Raw genomic sequence first — 14,914 nt, 5'->3', positions numbered from 1 at the left:
GGGGATTCACAATATATAAACCCCCAAGGAACAGGCCAAAGCTTAGTGTGCTATTTAAATGCATCTGATGTGGTAAAGCATCTTGGGTTAACAAAACATCTGAGTGAGAACATATGTGCTCTCTTTCCTTCCATATACTGGAGATTTGCACTGTAGTTTCCATTTTCTTGCTCTTGCAATATTTGAGTATTTGCTATAAATCCATATCTATTAATTTGCAATATTTGCTTCAAGTAATTTCAGTAACTAACCTGATATTAGCCCAAATATATTTTTGCGAACTTGGGGCAAGTCAATGTCTTATAGGACTGTTATGAGCATAAAATGGAAAAGACTTTGGAGTTGGTATATGTTAATGGCTTTCTCTTCCTTTACTATGTGAACTTGCCTGTGTTTTCTGTCTTGCTGTAGACACTTTTACATTAAGGCAGTCTTTCCTAGATATAATACATGACAATTCTTTCTCCCTGCCATGGGAAATAAGGAAGTGTAACTGGGAAGACTGTTCCAAGTTTTCTCTTATTACAAGTTGTCCATCATAGAATATTTCCTTGATGGCATTCTAAATGCAATATATACGGTGCCTTCCAAAAACAGGGTTTTTTTTCCATGTTCTTTTTGTATTCCAGATGCTGAGTTAAAATTATACCATTTCATCACATAACATTTTAGCTGTTAGCTGTTGCCTGATAAATGCTTGTTTTAAAATATATTTGGGGAATTGGAGGATTATTTTTGAATTCGGTACCCTTCACTGTGGATATAAGAAATCCTAAAATGTTGTTGCCATCTGCAATCCAGATGGTATTGACGCAAATGGACTGTAGATCTGACTCAGCGGCAGGTTCCAGATACTGTGCTCTATGAAATGTTGCTCGAAATGGTGCCATGTGAACCCAGTCATTGGGGCTTGGAAACTATCCCTAGTTTAATACATTGAGAAAATTCAGGAATTGTTGTACATTCAACAAATCATAGTTAAAATTATGTTTTATTACTATGTAAAATCCCAACAGTGAGTCACAGAACAGTAGTGTAAAAAATGTTGTGGGCTTTGCTAAACAAAGCAGAAATCTTAAATAAAAGCAGAAAAAAGTTGAGAGAACAAGTTTCCAGTCAAGGTCCAGTACTGAATAATTTTCTAATCTGGGATCTGATATGAAACAGCTTTTTCATAAAGCTCTAAGATTTATTTTTAGTCTGAAATCTTTCTATGGGAAACAGTTGCCTATAGATGGGGTCACAAGCTGTGAAGGCTGTAGTAACAGAAGTATAGAGGTAGGAGACCAGTGAATTTAACCCTTTGCTCAGAAGAGGAATACAAGCTAAAAGCATCACAAAGAGGTGTCTTGTCTTAGCCTGTGCAAATATTTAGCCAGGAAAGGGAAATAATGAGATCCCTAAATAACTGGCTCCATTGTTGAACTGCTTTTCTTCCTAGGATCTTTTCCTTACATTCAAACAGATCTCGCCCTTCTAATTTAAAATCACTATTCTGTATCTTTACACAATAGAGAACAGATCTTAGCCATCTTCTATGTAGCAGTCCTTTAGTTACTTGAAGGATGTTATTATATTTCTCTAACGTCTCTGAGCAAGATTTAATTTCCAGTTTTTTTTATTGCTTATCTTCCCTTCCCTCTCCTGAATCAGTTCTAGTTTCTTCAAAACCTTCTTAAATTATAGATATTCAAAACTTAAGGTACAGCCAGTGAAGAATATTTTTTCCAACCAGCACACGAGAGGTTTTAAGACACTTTTTCCTCTTCACTTATTTACAGAAGAAGAGAACTTCTAGTTAATTTATGCAGTTGTCCTCAGACAAGATTCTTCCTGGCCATGAGAAGATAGAGAAGCAGGGGATAGATAACCATAATAAGTGGAAAGCAGGACAAAAAAAGGGTGGAAATCAAAAAGGTTCATATAATTGTTTTTCTCTTCCAACATTGTCACAATCATTGATTAGTGTAATGAAATATCAGATGCATGTGAGTAAATAATTCTATTCAAACAAATATTTATATAGAATTTCTTCAAATAACCAATACAACAAACACACCTATTGGAGCTAAAATAATTCTACTGAATTTATGAATTTCAGCACTGATTTAAGACCAATTTGTAAGAAGCATGTTTTTGATACATGCATTTTCCTGTCACCTTTATTCATTTAGCTACATATAACATTCTGATTATATCATCCATTCACTTAATGAAGTACAAGAGCTTTTAGCATCAGCCCTGCTCTCTAACCATAAAAGGAAATAAATACATAAAAACACATGCAAATTAAGAGAGTCAGCATGTGAATCCCGCCCATACCTGCTCCCAGCTGATTTCCTTTGTCTCCTGTATAGTGATTAAATGGAAAGCAAGAAGGAAAGTAGAAAGGAATCATTAAGGCAATCTTGAGATGTACTTTTTTCACAAACACACATCACAGAAGCTCAGAGCTAATGGAAATGTCTCCATTGTGGTAAGCAATTTCCAGTTGGTCTTAAATAAATCTACACATGCAATAAAAAGAGATGGGTGAGGGGTATGGATCCCATTACATTAACCAATGAACCCAACTATTGTCATGCAAAAAAGAGAGAGAGTCTTAGGAAAAAACCTAGAATCATAGGGAGAGAATTGGGCTACACTATTTCTTCCTACTCTCTTCCAATAAAAAGGTCTCCTACAATGTGAACCAGTATAATCATCTCCATTGATTCATTTTGCTGCATCTGGAGATCCAGTCTCCAAACAGAAGCATTTGCAGAGTCCCCAAGGAAATTAGGATTAAAGGAGCCAATCACATGAGCTCAAGAAAGAGTGACTACTCTGCTGTATAAATTACTTATGTTGCTATTCTTGTTTCCAGGTAATAGGCCGAGTGCATCATCTCAAATGGTTTCACTCAATGATAGCTTGTTTGTTTGTTTTTTAAATTTGGCAACCGTGCAGATCCCACAGTCCCACTGCAGTTTTTAAGGAATTCCCATGGGGACACAGAATGATAGATTAGCTCGGTGTTTCTCAACCTCAGCAACTTTAAAATATGTGAACTTCAATTCCCAGAATTTCCCAGCCGGCATGAAGTTGAAGTTCACAGATCTCAAAGTTGCTGAGATTGGAAAACATTGGATTAGTTCACGATAGGGGACTAGTCAGAAAAGGCTGGCCTACACTGAACTAATATTTATTACTAGTTTTTCCAAATATAAAAGGAAACTTGAATGCTTTCACCAAGTGTTGTCCCTAAGCATGGATTTCCTGCCAAATCAATAATAGGAAGAAAACTGTAAACTTTGATAGGAAAACTACTGACAAGATGCAATCAAAAGATAGTGCCATCTAATTTTCTAATCATGCATACATATAAAATCACACAGAGGAAACTGCAATATAAGATCCTGGAAACAGCCACAACATGGACCCTAAGAGGAAAGGCAGCTGATTTGAAGGACACGACTGGTAGCAAAGACTCAAGACTCAAAGACTTACTGGCTTTGTTGTGGCTGTGAGAGATTCCATCTCTTCATGTGTCATCCACACATTTCCAGTAGACTAGCAAGAATGGTAAAGGGGGGAAAAAAGGAGAGGAAGGAAGCAGTTGTGAATCTTAACACGTAGAGAAAGCAGAAAGCTGTCAGATTCCCTGCTAGTCAAGAGAAGGCCCAGTAAAGGGCAGTGCATAAAGAGCCCATCACTTACTGTACGTGAAGTTGCAGGAGCTGAGGGACTGGTCAAGGAAACCATCTCCTGAATGGCAAGACGCAACTTAAGCCGGTGCAAAGGATTACTGATGCCAATTTCTCGCTGGATTTCTGTGTCAGACAGATTGGCCATAATGGCACCACTCTTGACGTTGGCACGGCAAGCAGCCACATACCAGGCTGGCATGCCCACCCACAGCTGCCAGAGTAAATGGGAAGATAGGTTAAGTAAATACTTATGCAGCTCTGAAGGAAATCAATCCCTAACCCATGGGTCTCATTTGGCCCTGGTGGAATTTCCATGCAATTGTTGGTTCTTGGATGAGCAAATGTTGCCCTTTAATCCACTGTTAACAGGTGGGATTTAATGTTCACTGCCTCCGTTGGGGGTGGGAAGAAGTTCACAGCTCCATGTTCCTTTAATCACGATGAGATACTGCATGTAATAAAAAAGCAATCTTTTTCTCTGAAACTCCTGGCTGCTGCTTCAAAAAGTATTTGAAAAAAAAAATGCAGCAGAAAAAACCCTCTGCTCTATTAAAGCAACCATTAACATTTTTTAGGCTCAAGTGGAAGCATGAAAAAATACAGACTGTTTTAATGAATAGAAAGAAGGGAAGGCTGAATTCCAAAAAATCAATTCATTTAATCTCAGCCCAGTCCAAATCTGTGCGAGCCTTTCTTCCTTGTAACTTTACAAACAGTGGGAAGGTTCTATGCTGACAAAAGGTGCAGTTTTAGATTTTTTGCCGTAAAAATTGCTGATTCCTGCATGATATTAAAACAAATTCTTAAGTACTTTTTTTATGGAAAGCACAACTGGTCCTATATGACTTGTGCCATGGAATACAGCTAAACCAATCAGAGATGCATCTTCCATTATTCACTGAACATGTCATATAAACTAGGGGGTTCTAATGGCTTCCGCTGCAATTAAACCACAGCTAAAAGTCAAGATTTGATTTGGGCTTTGAATTCTTGGCTTATTTTGAATACTGAGATCAGGGAACCTCATTTATATATTATGCTACACAAACCATAAAAGGGGTTTCTGTAATTTGCTCATGGTACAGAGTTAGTGTGATTTTGATGCAAGTAACCATCTTCCCAGAATCTGACTTTTCATCCACGCTGTTTACCTCCAGCCATGAGACAACAGTAGGTCCATCCCAGGCAGCAAAAGGCAACCCTTGTCGACAAGCTTCTTCCAACAGCTCATGCCTGGGCACAGAAAATACAGAAACAAAAAGAATTAGGGGGGAAAGAAATAACCTCTGAAAATCCCAAGATTGTTTTTTCCTTCTGATCCTCAATTTTTTATGCCTGTACTGTCAAAAAGACATATAACTCGAGGATTCAGAAGACAGTACATCCCAGGATGGAATAAAGAGGCTAAAGGACTCTATCAGACCTTCCTACAGACCAGTGATCTTGAGTTCCCTAATGATCTCTTACTCAGCTTTGATGCAACTCAACATAAGATGTGGAAACCAGACATAGCATCACTAAATTTCAGCAAATCCAACAGGAAAGTATGGAGCTTTTTAAGGAAACTTACTGGAACTAGACAACCCACACAACAAACCCACAACGACTCTCAAATCGTATCTCTCTCCAAAGCACCAAGGGTAAATGGACACTCCACTCTCATCAAGAGAGCACTTTCAGTGTTTCAGCAGCTGAGCCGAACACATTCTAAGTTCTCTTGTCCCTTCTCTATAAAAGAAATTGAAGCTGCCATTGATAGCCTGAAACACGGTAAACCACAGGCTTTGATGGCATTCATCCAGAATTCCTAATAATACTGTGTTTGTCCAAAAATAAGACAGGGTTTTATTTTCTTTTGACCCCCAAAATAAGCACTTGGCCTTATTTTTGGGGAGGTCTTATTATTTTTGAGGTGCAGGAGGCAGCGAGCGTGGTCACTTCATGGCTGCTTCTGTTGCAATATTTTCAGGGAGACCTTAATTTCAGGGGAGGACTTATTTTAGTGCATGGGCTCAAAAGCCCGATTGGGCTTATTATCTGGGGAGGTCTTATTTTGGGGAAAATAGGGTATCAGGAGGCGCACATGGAATTAGATTGATAAATTTCTCTCAGCTGTAGTTTTCAAGTAGTTTGCCTTCCAGCAGAGTTCCAAAAACCTAAAATAATATCACTTCTAAAACATGAGAAACCACAAAAGAGCGTTGTAAGCTACCGCCCAATATCCGTTTGAGCTTATGTTACAAACTCCTGGAAAGATTAAACAGGATAGTCCTATAACAGATGAACATCTGTCCATGGAACAAGTTGGCTTCCAACAAAACCAGAGCTGTGTGGCTCAGGTGCTAAATCTAAAAAGCTATATTGAAGAAGATTTCATCGAGGCCTAAAAACTACACCAATTGGAAGAACTAATTGTGCGGCATATGACCCAGTATAATGCCGTTTTATGACATGCAAAAGTCTCTATCAATTAATTAATAACATCTGAGTAATAGGTCTTTTCAGATAATAATGAAGGACAATGTAAGTAAGGGAAGACTAAGTAATAGTCTCTCACATAGCTCTGTAATGGCATCTACACTGTTCAATTTAAATATGTCAAATATGCCGGTGACAAGGGAGACACACATTTGGAAATGCTGATTATTTGCCCATAGCAGTACAACAAAACACATGGTAGATAGCCTCCTGTCCAAAGATCTTAAGATGTTGGGGAAATTATTCACTGACTGGAAGCTTATTCCTAGCACAGCAAAACAGTAACTACGTGCTTCCACCTTAACAAATTAGCATATAAAGCCCCTAAGGTCTACTTAAACAGCAGTATGTTTCCCTATAACTGACATCCAAAGACTCTGGGAATAACGTTGGACTGGACTCCCTCCTTTACTATACATCTACAGAATATGGTGGCAAAAATCAATACTAGGAACAATATACTTCAGAAATTATGCAGAACTAAATGGGAAGTTTCAGCTGCCACTCTCAGGTCATTAACACTAGGGCTGGTCTATTCCACAGCAGAATACTGTGCCCCTTTATGGTTTAACAGCTGCCACACTAGTAAGTTGGACGCCAGACTCAAAGACACCATGAGGATTATAAGTGGATGTATTCATACTTCTCTAACTTCTTGCCTTCCTGTTCTGAGCCATATAGCACTGCCAGCTTTACAAAGGCAAGATGCACTTGTGACAGAATACTGAAAAATTATGAACAACTCACTCCTACTGGTGCATGCTGACCTTCCTCATTTGTCAGCAGGAAGACTCAAATCCAGGAAGCCCCACTGTCACTTCTACAACATCTACTCAACAACTTTAACACGGATTGTTTGAAAGGTGCATTTCACTTCTCATCCAAGAAGCTTCTTCAACTCTGAAGAAGCTTCTTGGATGAGAAGCAAAATATCTTCAAAGAAAAACCAGAAAAAGCACCTGGATGACCGACATTTAACAGATTCCCAATAGAAAGCCAAATGGATTCCTGAACTTCCAAACGTAGGAAGACATATAAATGATTCCACAAAAAAAACCTACCAAGCTTTGAAACTACCATGCCAGCAATGGACAATCCTGAATAAAATTTGCACCTCACACGGCATCTGCCAGGACTTATTATATAAATGGGGAATAGTATCCTCCCCTCAGTGTGATTGTGGGGTCCCACATCAAACTCTATATTACGTTGTGAACTGCTATAAGCTGAGAGCATATACTGGTGCTATATCTGATTTTTTTCCTATACATAATGCTGCACTTAAATAGTTAAATGGCCTAGACATTGGTATTTGAATATAGATATTCATATTCATATTTTACTGTGATTTATTAATCTAGATGAAATGTTAATATATATTGCAAGTCCATGTATGATATGCCATATAGGTTCCTGCATGTCAACCAGTTTAACATTCAATATTATAATTTTACATGTACTTATTCCCATTTTACAAAGGCAAGTGTGGGGCTGCTCAAAGTGCAGTACTGCTTCCTCCGGGTACCACCCAGTGACTTCACAAGCCAAGCTAGTTTTGGAGTCTTGCAGGTAAAAATCTATTGAGTCTCTATCAGACCTCCTCTTCATCCCTGCTCTTACTTCTTTTTGTTCCTACGATCCTTGTCCACAGGTCCTGAGAGTTTGGAAAGGCCCAGGGGGTCTGCAGGTGACATCTCATCAGATGGTGTGCCAGCTGTCAAGAAAGAGGGGCAGTTAAACAGGGAGAAATAGAAACACATGATGGCCGCCCTTGGCTGTCTTAACTTTCAAGTGAGAATTCCTATGCAGCTACTTCTCCGTGTGGTGAAAATCACAGACTGGAGATAGCAGAGACTAATTTTTTGGCAGCATCTATGTTGTTCATTCCAGTGCAACCCAAAGTTAAAGGGAGTTAAAGAAAGGCAAGAGGTTGGTTTTCCCCCCTAATTGTTTTAGAGTGTTTTTGACAAGAGACAGAAAAGTCAAGTTGTGAGTAGCCTTTCTGAACTCGCTGTGCTCCAGATGTTCTGGATTATAAATTCAAACAGAGGCCTTGCTCACAAGGATATAGGTATAGAATTACATTTACAGGGAACGAGTTGGGCTTGTTTTAGTGGGAGAAAAAAAAGATCAAACTGAGTCTGTGGGTGGGGAAAGCATACCAAGTGAGGGGGACTCACGGCCCAACTGCCCCAGCCTCCCTTTCTCTTTCTTGCCGAAGAGTCGCCCAATGGAAGATTTGATGCTTTTCTTCTTGGTGGACTTGTGTAGGGAATCCTGACTGCTATTCGTGCCATCTGCCCCCAGACTGTGACAAAGGAAAGAATCAGAGTTAGAAATACTATACGGATGGTATATAAAAAGGGACAGCATTAAATTGTCCCAATATTAAAATTGCCTCCTGGATTGGGTTGGTATAACATGCTATTCCAAGACAAAATAGGTAGGCTAGTGTGCTTGGAGACTCAACTAAGATCAAAGCATATAAGTGACACCATAACCATGTTTATTTATTTGGCCATAGTATGGTATATAAAATAAACTAAAGTCTGTACATAAGTGTCTTGAGTGAACTCAGACCTTAAAAGTCCTGTTTTGTCTTTGTATCACATTATCTTTTACTCAAAACTTATCATCTCTTTTTCTCTAGCAACTAATTCTTTCTTCAAAACAGATCTCTTCCTGAAGCTCTCAGTTTCAGCTATACTGCATTGTCAGAAGCAACTGACTGGTATCTAGTATTAGAATTTAGGGAGGTCTCTAGTAGATAAGTCAAATATTTCCAATATCAAACCTTTAGAAAAATAAAAACAATTTGTTTTGAAAGCCCCAAATTAGGAAGCTGAAACAAAAAAAAATAGATACATGGTAATTCGTGTATGAATGTATGTCCAGCCATTCCTTCATTCATTTAATGTATACTTTTTTATAGGTTCAATTCAAAGGTTCTGTGCAGAATTCAGTGGAATATAAATAGGCCATGGAAAAACCAGAAATTGATTTTCATGTGGAATGTTGTCTGTCTGTCTATCTATTTTGTGCTTTATATAAAAAGAGCTTTTCCTGGCTCTCTTGGGGTTTAGGATAAGATGCCTGGAAAAACTAAGAATCAAACTAGCTAGAAATAGTGATCTACCAAGCCAACAAGCCCTATCCATAAGATGCCAGGAAGAACAAAGCTACTGGAAACAGCTAAGCAGCAGCAGCAACAATGATGATCGACTAGGTGCTGGTGGAGTAAGGGAACAACTATTTGTCTGAGGTTTGAAGGACCTTGGTAACCTTGCTACCAAGCCCAACTGATGAACCACCAGGAAATGCCAAGGAATATCAGAGCCATCAGGAGTAGCTGCATGATGGTGGTGGCAATCAGCTGGATGGCAGCAAAGCAGGGAAACAACTTGACAGTCTGAGGCCCAAGATCAGTTGGGGAACAAACTGAATTACTGACCACCCAGAGGGAAGAACTAGATAATTGTCTGAACCCTGGAAGAATTCATTGGAGAGATTAGCTGCGGTAGGGAGTTCAATGATTTGGCATACGTAAGCAAGGAGCAAAGCTGATGGTGGACGGTGCAGGTCGGCTGAGTAGCCTGCTGGATAAGCATGCGAGGGTTAGTTCAAAGAGAAGTAAAGTGGCCAGCCTGATAGACAGATAAGAGGCTGATTCCAAGAGAAATGGCGCCCAAGGGATAACTAGGCAGCCAGACACAGAAACCGCTGCACTGCTGCAAGCACTTGGGAAAGCAGCTGAATAAATGACTTTGGGCCAGTATCAGACCACAGAATCCCAGTTGGTGGATGGACCCACACCAGCCTCCATTAAGGACTGTCACCAAAGCTCTCCTACAGATCAGACCAGAGTGCAGATTCCATGCCCCTGGCAGGAAGCAGGGCGGTCTAGGAGGTCCCTCCAGTGTGTTAATGGTGGGTCTTCCTCTCAAGGGAGAGGGACATGGTGGAAGCCCAAGAGTCGGTGTTGCTGCAGGTGTTGTATGCACAGTTGTATGCATAGTCACTCTTTTCCTGAGAGCCAAGAAAAGAGGGGTAGTGAGTCTGGTGCCCCTCCCACTGGTCAGTGGGAATGTCCAAAGAGGATTTTTGTGTATTTGTTCGAGGGATCACGCAAGAGCCATGGATTCAGAAATAGGTGTTTATTAAAGATGTTAGCGATTCAAAGAACAGAACGAACGCCAAAGGTATTTATATGAAATGTAACAATACACTAACCAATCAGGGGCCGGGTACTGCACAGCAACTGCTGGTGCAGTACCTCGGCCAATCAGGACAGATTAGGTATGTCATGGAGGCTAGCAACAGCCTCCAATGACTCCTGACCAAACAGGGCCCAGCAAAGTGGTTGCTGGCCCTTTCTCATGTATCCAAATACACAACACCCCTTCCCCCCAGATCTGTTGATGGGGGGGGGTGGACCCACAAATCATAACTAGCAACTTTGAAATTTCAAGAACATTGTAAAATTTCCCTTTACATTTTCCCCAGGTTAAGTGCCCATTTTTATTAATTCATTCAAGCAGTTTCCCCATTTTTATTAATTAATATCACACATCAGTTCCTTGAATGTACAACTACATGTGTGTGCGTGTGGTTCACTTAATACATGTGTGTGTGTGATTCACTTAAGAAGCAATTCTATGTCTCTTTCTCCTTCCCTCCAGCTCATTTATTCGTATTTGCATTGCTCCTCCCTCCAGTAATTTATTCCCATTACGTTACGTTCCTCCTTCCCTCCAGTTAATTTATTCACATTACGTTACGTTTCTCCTTCTCTCCAGCTAAGTACACTTTATTCTCTATTAGCCCACTTTTTCCGAGTTCTCAATTCATATTCCTCCCTTTCCCTCCAGCTAATTTATTTGCATTACGTTTCTCCTTCCCTCCAGTTAAGTACACTTAAGTCTTTATTAGCTCAATTTACATTTCCCTTTTCTCAATTCAGATTTCATTCCTCCCCTTTCCCTCCAGCTAAGTACACCCTTTGTTAGCTCCATTTTAAGTTCCTCATTTCTTCGTTTCCCCCAAGTTGCTTTACACACATTTTATTTATTTAAATTTCCCCCAATTTTACTGCGCATGCCCAACAGAGTTTTTTAACAGTCCTGGCTTGCAAAACGGCCCTGGAGGCGGCTCCCGGCTTGCTGAGAGCTTTCACGGAGGTGTGGATTGGCCAGGCAGCATGGAGATCGGTGAGGCAGGCAGGAGGGATTTCAGGCCCCTGAAGGCAGCTAAGACAGCTGAGGCAAGACAGCGCGGAGGTCTAGGAGGAGCGCTGAGAGAGGCTCCATGGCTTCCCGCTGGGAAGCAGGCTCGCGGGGAGGCAGGGAGGGGCGGCTTTCCCTCCAGGCAGAGAACGGAGTTCGCAGGGAATGACAGCTTCCCTCCCAGCATCGGGAGGCTTTGGCCGGAGGAGTGGCACAGCGGCAAGGCTCGGGGAGGCCGTGGAGGCAGGCGCGGAGGCATTTGGGGCCCTTCTGGGAGGGCGGAGAAGGCCGTGGGAGGCCGTAGTGCATCGGGAGGCCGACGAGGCTGGCGCGGAGGCCGCGGAGACATCGGGGCCCTTCTGGGAGGTCGCGGAGGCCGCGGGAGGCCGTAGAGGCGACGGGAGGCCGAGAGGGCTGGCGTGGAGGCCGCAGAGACATCGGGGCCCTTCTGGGAGGTCGCGGAGGCCGCGGGAGGCCGTAGAGGCGACGGACGGCCGAGGAGGCCGTAGAGGCGACGGGAGGCCGAGAGGGCTGGTGTGGAGGCCGCGGAGACATCGGGGCCCTTCTGGGAGGTCGCGGAGGCCGCGGGAGGCCGTAGAGGCGACGGACGGCCGAGGAGGCTGGCGCGGAGCAGACGGGAGGCCGAGGAAGCAAGGCAGGAGACGGACGGCTGGGACATGCCTCTGTCCTCCTCCTTCTTTCTCTCTCTCTCTCTCCGAGTCAGGCAGGCATCTCCTTTCCCTTCGTTGTGGCGCGGAGCAGACGGGAGGCCGAGGAAGCAAGGCAGGAGACAGACGGCAGGGACACGCCTCTGTCCTCCTCCTTCTTTCTCTCTCTCTCTCTCTGGGTCAGGCAACGAGGCTTTAATGTGTTCTGGCTGGCTGGTGGGCAGCCTCCGCGGGCAGGCTAAGTTTCTGGATCTCGACGCGACTTGGGCGACCGGAACAGCTGGCTTGCTCCGTGAGGTGCACGGGCAGCCCAACGACCTCGGGCCCAGACAGTTCCAGCTGGCTTTCGCAGATTGAAGCCTCTCGAGTGCTGGTAACTGCTTCAGCTGGGCGCATGCTGGCCGTGGGGTCCGGCGGTCCTTCACGAGCCCTTCCAACTGTAGTTTAATCAGGTAGCCTATGGTGTTGCGCTGCGACTGCTCTCTCCTCATTCCAGGCCCTGCGGAATCGCCAGATCCCATCCTCGTCGCCAGTTTTTGTGTATTTGTTCGAGGGATCACGCAAGAGCCATGGATTCAGAAATAGGTGTTTATTAAAGATGTTAGCGATTCAAAGAACAGAACGAACGCCAAAGGTATTTATATGAAATGTAACAATACACTAACCCATCAGGGGCCGGGTACTGCACAGCAACTGCTGGTGCAGTACCTCGGCCAATCAGGACAGATTAGGTATGTCATGGAGGCTAGCAACAGCCTCCAATGACTCCTGACCAAACAGGGCCCAGCAAAGTGGTTGCTGGCCCTTTCTCATGTATCCAAATACACAACAAGGATGATATAGTTTCATGAGGGGGATTAATAGTTGGGTCCCCATTGGGCTGAGTGAGTGAGAACTGAAGCATTACGGGACCCACCCTTGTCCTCAGGTTGACTCTGAGTGTTTGCCTTCATATGTGGCCAGCTAGGCAGGGAAACTGGAAGAGCAGAGATGGGGTGAGCAGAAGAGCATGTAGTCATGTGACTGGTTAGTGCCCTGGAAGTCCTTCTCCCACCTTTTAATTAATTTCTAACATTCCTTGCTCTTCAAAATTTTTACATGCTGTTTTATGCTTTTATCGTACCTTGACCACTGTGAGGGAAATGGACAGTTCTCAAATATGATAAATAAAAACATAAATAAATGACTATAATCTTGATTCTAACCTAGCATTATTCCTGCTCATTGTAAGTCTGCTATGTCACAATACTATATTTTTATGTATTTATTTGTATTTTGCCTTTATTGTTTTTACAAATAACTCATGGTAGGGAACACATCCAATGCACCTTTATTTCGGTTGAGCTTTGCAATTCTAATAAAGCAACAGTTTTGAGCTTAGAAGTTGGACTTTTGACACTTTGTTCTAATGTAATTAAGCTCAACTAATAAATCCACCTGTCCAGGTTGTGGAACTCAGCTGTGGACCTCTTGGAGGCAGGGTACATGACTTTGTGGCCTGTTTGTTCCTTTTTGCCACATCCTTAAAAAAAAACATAAAATGCCAGCCCCTACCTGGTCCTCAGGTCCCTGCCATCTTCCAGGGCTCCAGCCTGTAGAGCTAATGCTTGAGTCATACGTTCGAGACGCATTGTACGGGGGGTTGCAGGTGTTGGGGGTTCGCATAATGCTAAGGCCTTCTCCTCAGAGCTCCGCATCTCTTCCTTGGCAACATGGTTCTGCCGGGAGGAGAAAATGGTACAAAAAATATATCCATTTGTCACTGTTGTCAGATGGGGAGGAAGATGCTGCTCTCTGGGAGCTTCTCAAGTTGCATAGGAGTGAAGGTCACAAACCCTTGGGACTAAAATTGTGCATTGTAATATCTCATTTTTGAAACTTTTGTTTTAAGATTGTGGCAATACTGCAGATGGTTTTGATTCCTTGTTTAACAACCTCAACAAGAATTTGAGAGTATTGCTCTAAAATTGGCTGCTGCTGAGGTTTATGAGAAAAATCAGGATTTACAGCCAGAAAACCAGAAAATTAATTCTGCAATTAGATCATTTTATAGATTGAACATATGTTGAGGGGAACCTTATTCCTTATTTCTATGTCCTGCACAAAACCCTTACTAATTTAAGAAGCAAAAATTTAGCCAAACCTGGGCTACATTCAATATAAAAGTAATTTAGCTGAACTAACTGTTCATAAATTGGGTTTCTTTTTTATATACCTCTCTTTTGATGTCCTTCCAATTATTGCAATAACAATGACAATAAGCTCTAAACACACATGCACCACAAGTAACTGATCAATTAAAAAAAGAATTTGTTTTAAACAAGTGACATTTGCCCACAAGAGGAGAAGGCTGAACAAAGCAAGCCAAAGGCCTATCTAATCCCTACTGTTTCTAATAATGGCCATTTTAGGTGTCAGGTAAACTTTTATTATTGCCTCCAAAACCAATATCTGGACCCTTGAAAATTGGGATTTATTCCCTAACACTTGTAGCTAAATGATAGGATGGGGAAAGATCTCTGTATCATTGAAGAACTGGGATCCCAAATGGACAACCTGTGACTTGGACACTACATGCAGCCCTTGGAAACAAAATATGTGCATTTTGGGAGTAGAGAGAGTCCTGGCCAGTTTTCTAGTAGAGAGTGGATGAACAAGATAAAAGGAGCCACCAGAAGTAAACCGGTATTTTCTTTTACTATTGATAGCAATAGCAATAGCACTTAGACTTATATACCGCTTCACTGTGCTTTTACAGCCTAAGTGGTTTACAGAGTCAGCCTATTGCCCCTAACAATTTGGGTCCTCATTTTACCCACCTCAGAAGGATAGAAGGCTGAGTCAACCTTGAGCCTGG

General features: G+C 42.2%; 1 protein-coding gene across 7 annotated transcripts in view; it reads right to left on the bottom strand.

The window, feature by feature from the left end:
* Positions 1–14,914, bottom strand: part of PPFIA3 (PPFI scaffold protein A3) — a 65,382-nt gene that overhangs the window by 9,967 nt on the left and 40,501 nt on the right. For 4 of the 7 annotated variants that reach the window (XM_087713671.1, XM_014065529.2, XM_014065552.2 and 1 more), the window contains exons 17-23: positions 13,612–13,775; positions 8,330–8,475; positions 7,788–7,881; positions 4,841–4,922; positions 3,700–3,900; positions 3,490–3,552; positions 2,323–2,349 (exon numbers count right to left, since the gene is read on the bottom strand). In XM_087713671.1, coding sequence (XP_087569797.1) covers positions 2,323–2,349; positions 3,490–3,552; positions 3,700–3,900; positions 4,841–4,922; positions 7,788–7,881; positions 8,330–8,475; positions 13,612–13,775 — 777 coding nt within the window. The remainder of the gene's footprint in view (positions 1–2,322; positions 2,350–3,489; positions 3,553–3,699; positions 3,901–4,840; positions 4,923–7,787; positions 7,882–8,329; positions 8,476–13,611; positions 13,776–14,914) is intronic. The other 3 variants (XM_014065536.2, XM_014065544.2, XM_014065567.2) reach the window with 3 other exon arrangements.

This window comes from Thamnophis sirtalis, unplaced genomic scaffold, assembly GCF_051295495.1.
Source record: "Thamnophis sirtalis isolate CommonGarterSnake01/CBP01778 unplaced genomic scaffold, rThaSir2_p1.2 scaffold_4, whole genome shotgun sequence".
NCBI classification, from domain to species: Eukaryota; Metazoa; Chordata; class Lepidosauria; order Squamata; family Natricidae; genus Thamnophis; species Thamnophis sirtalis.
Note: the sequence above shows the minus strand (reverse complement) of the source record. Positions and strands in the feature narration are given on the sequence as shown.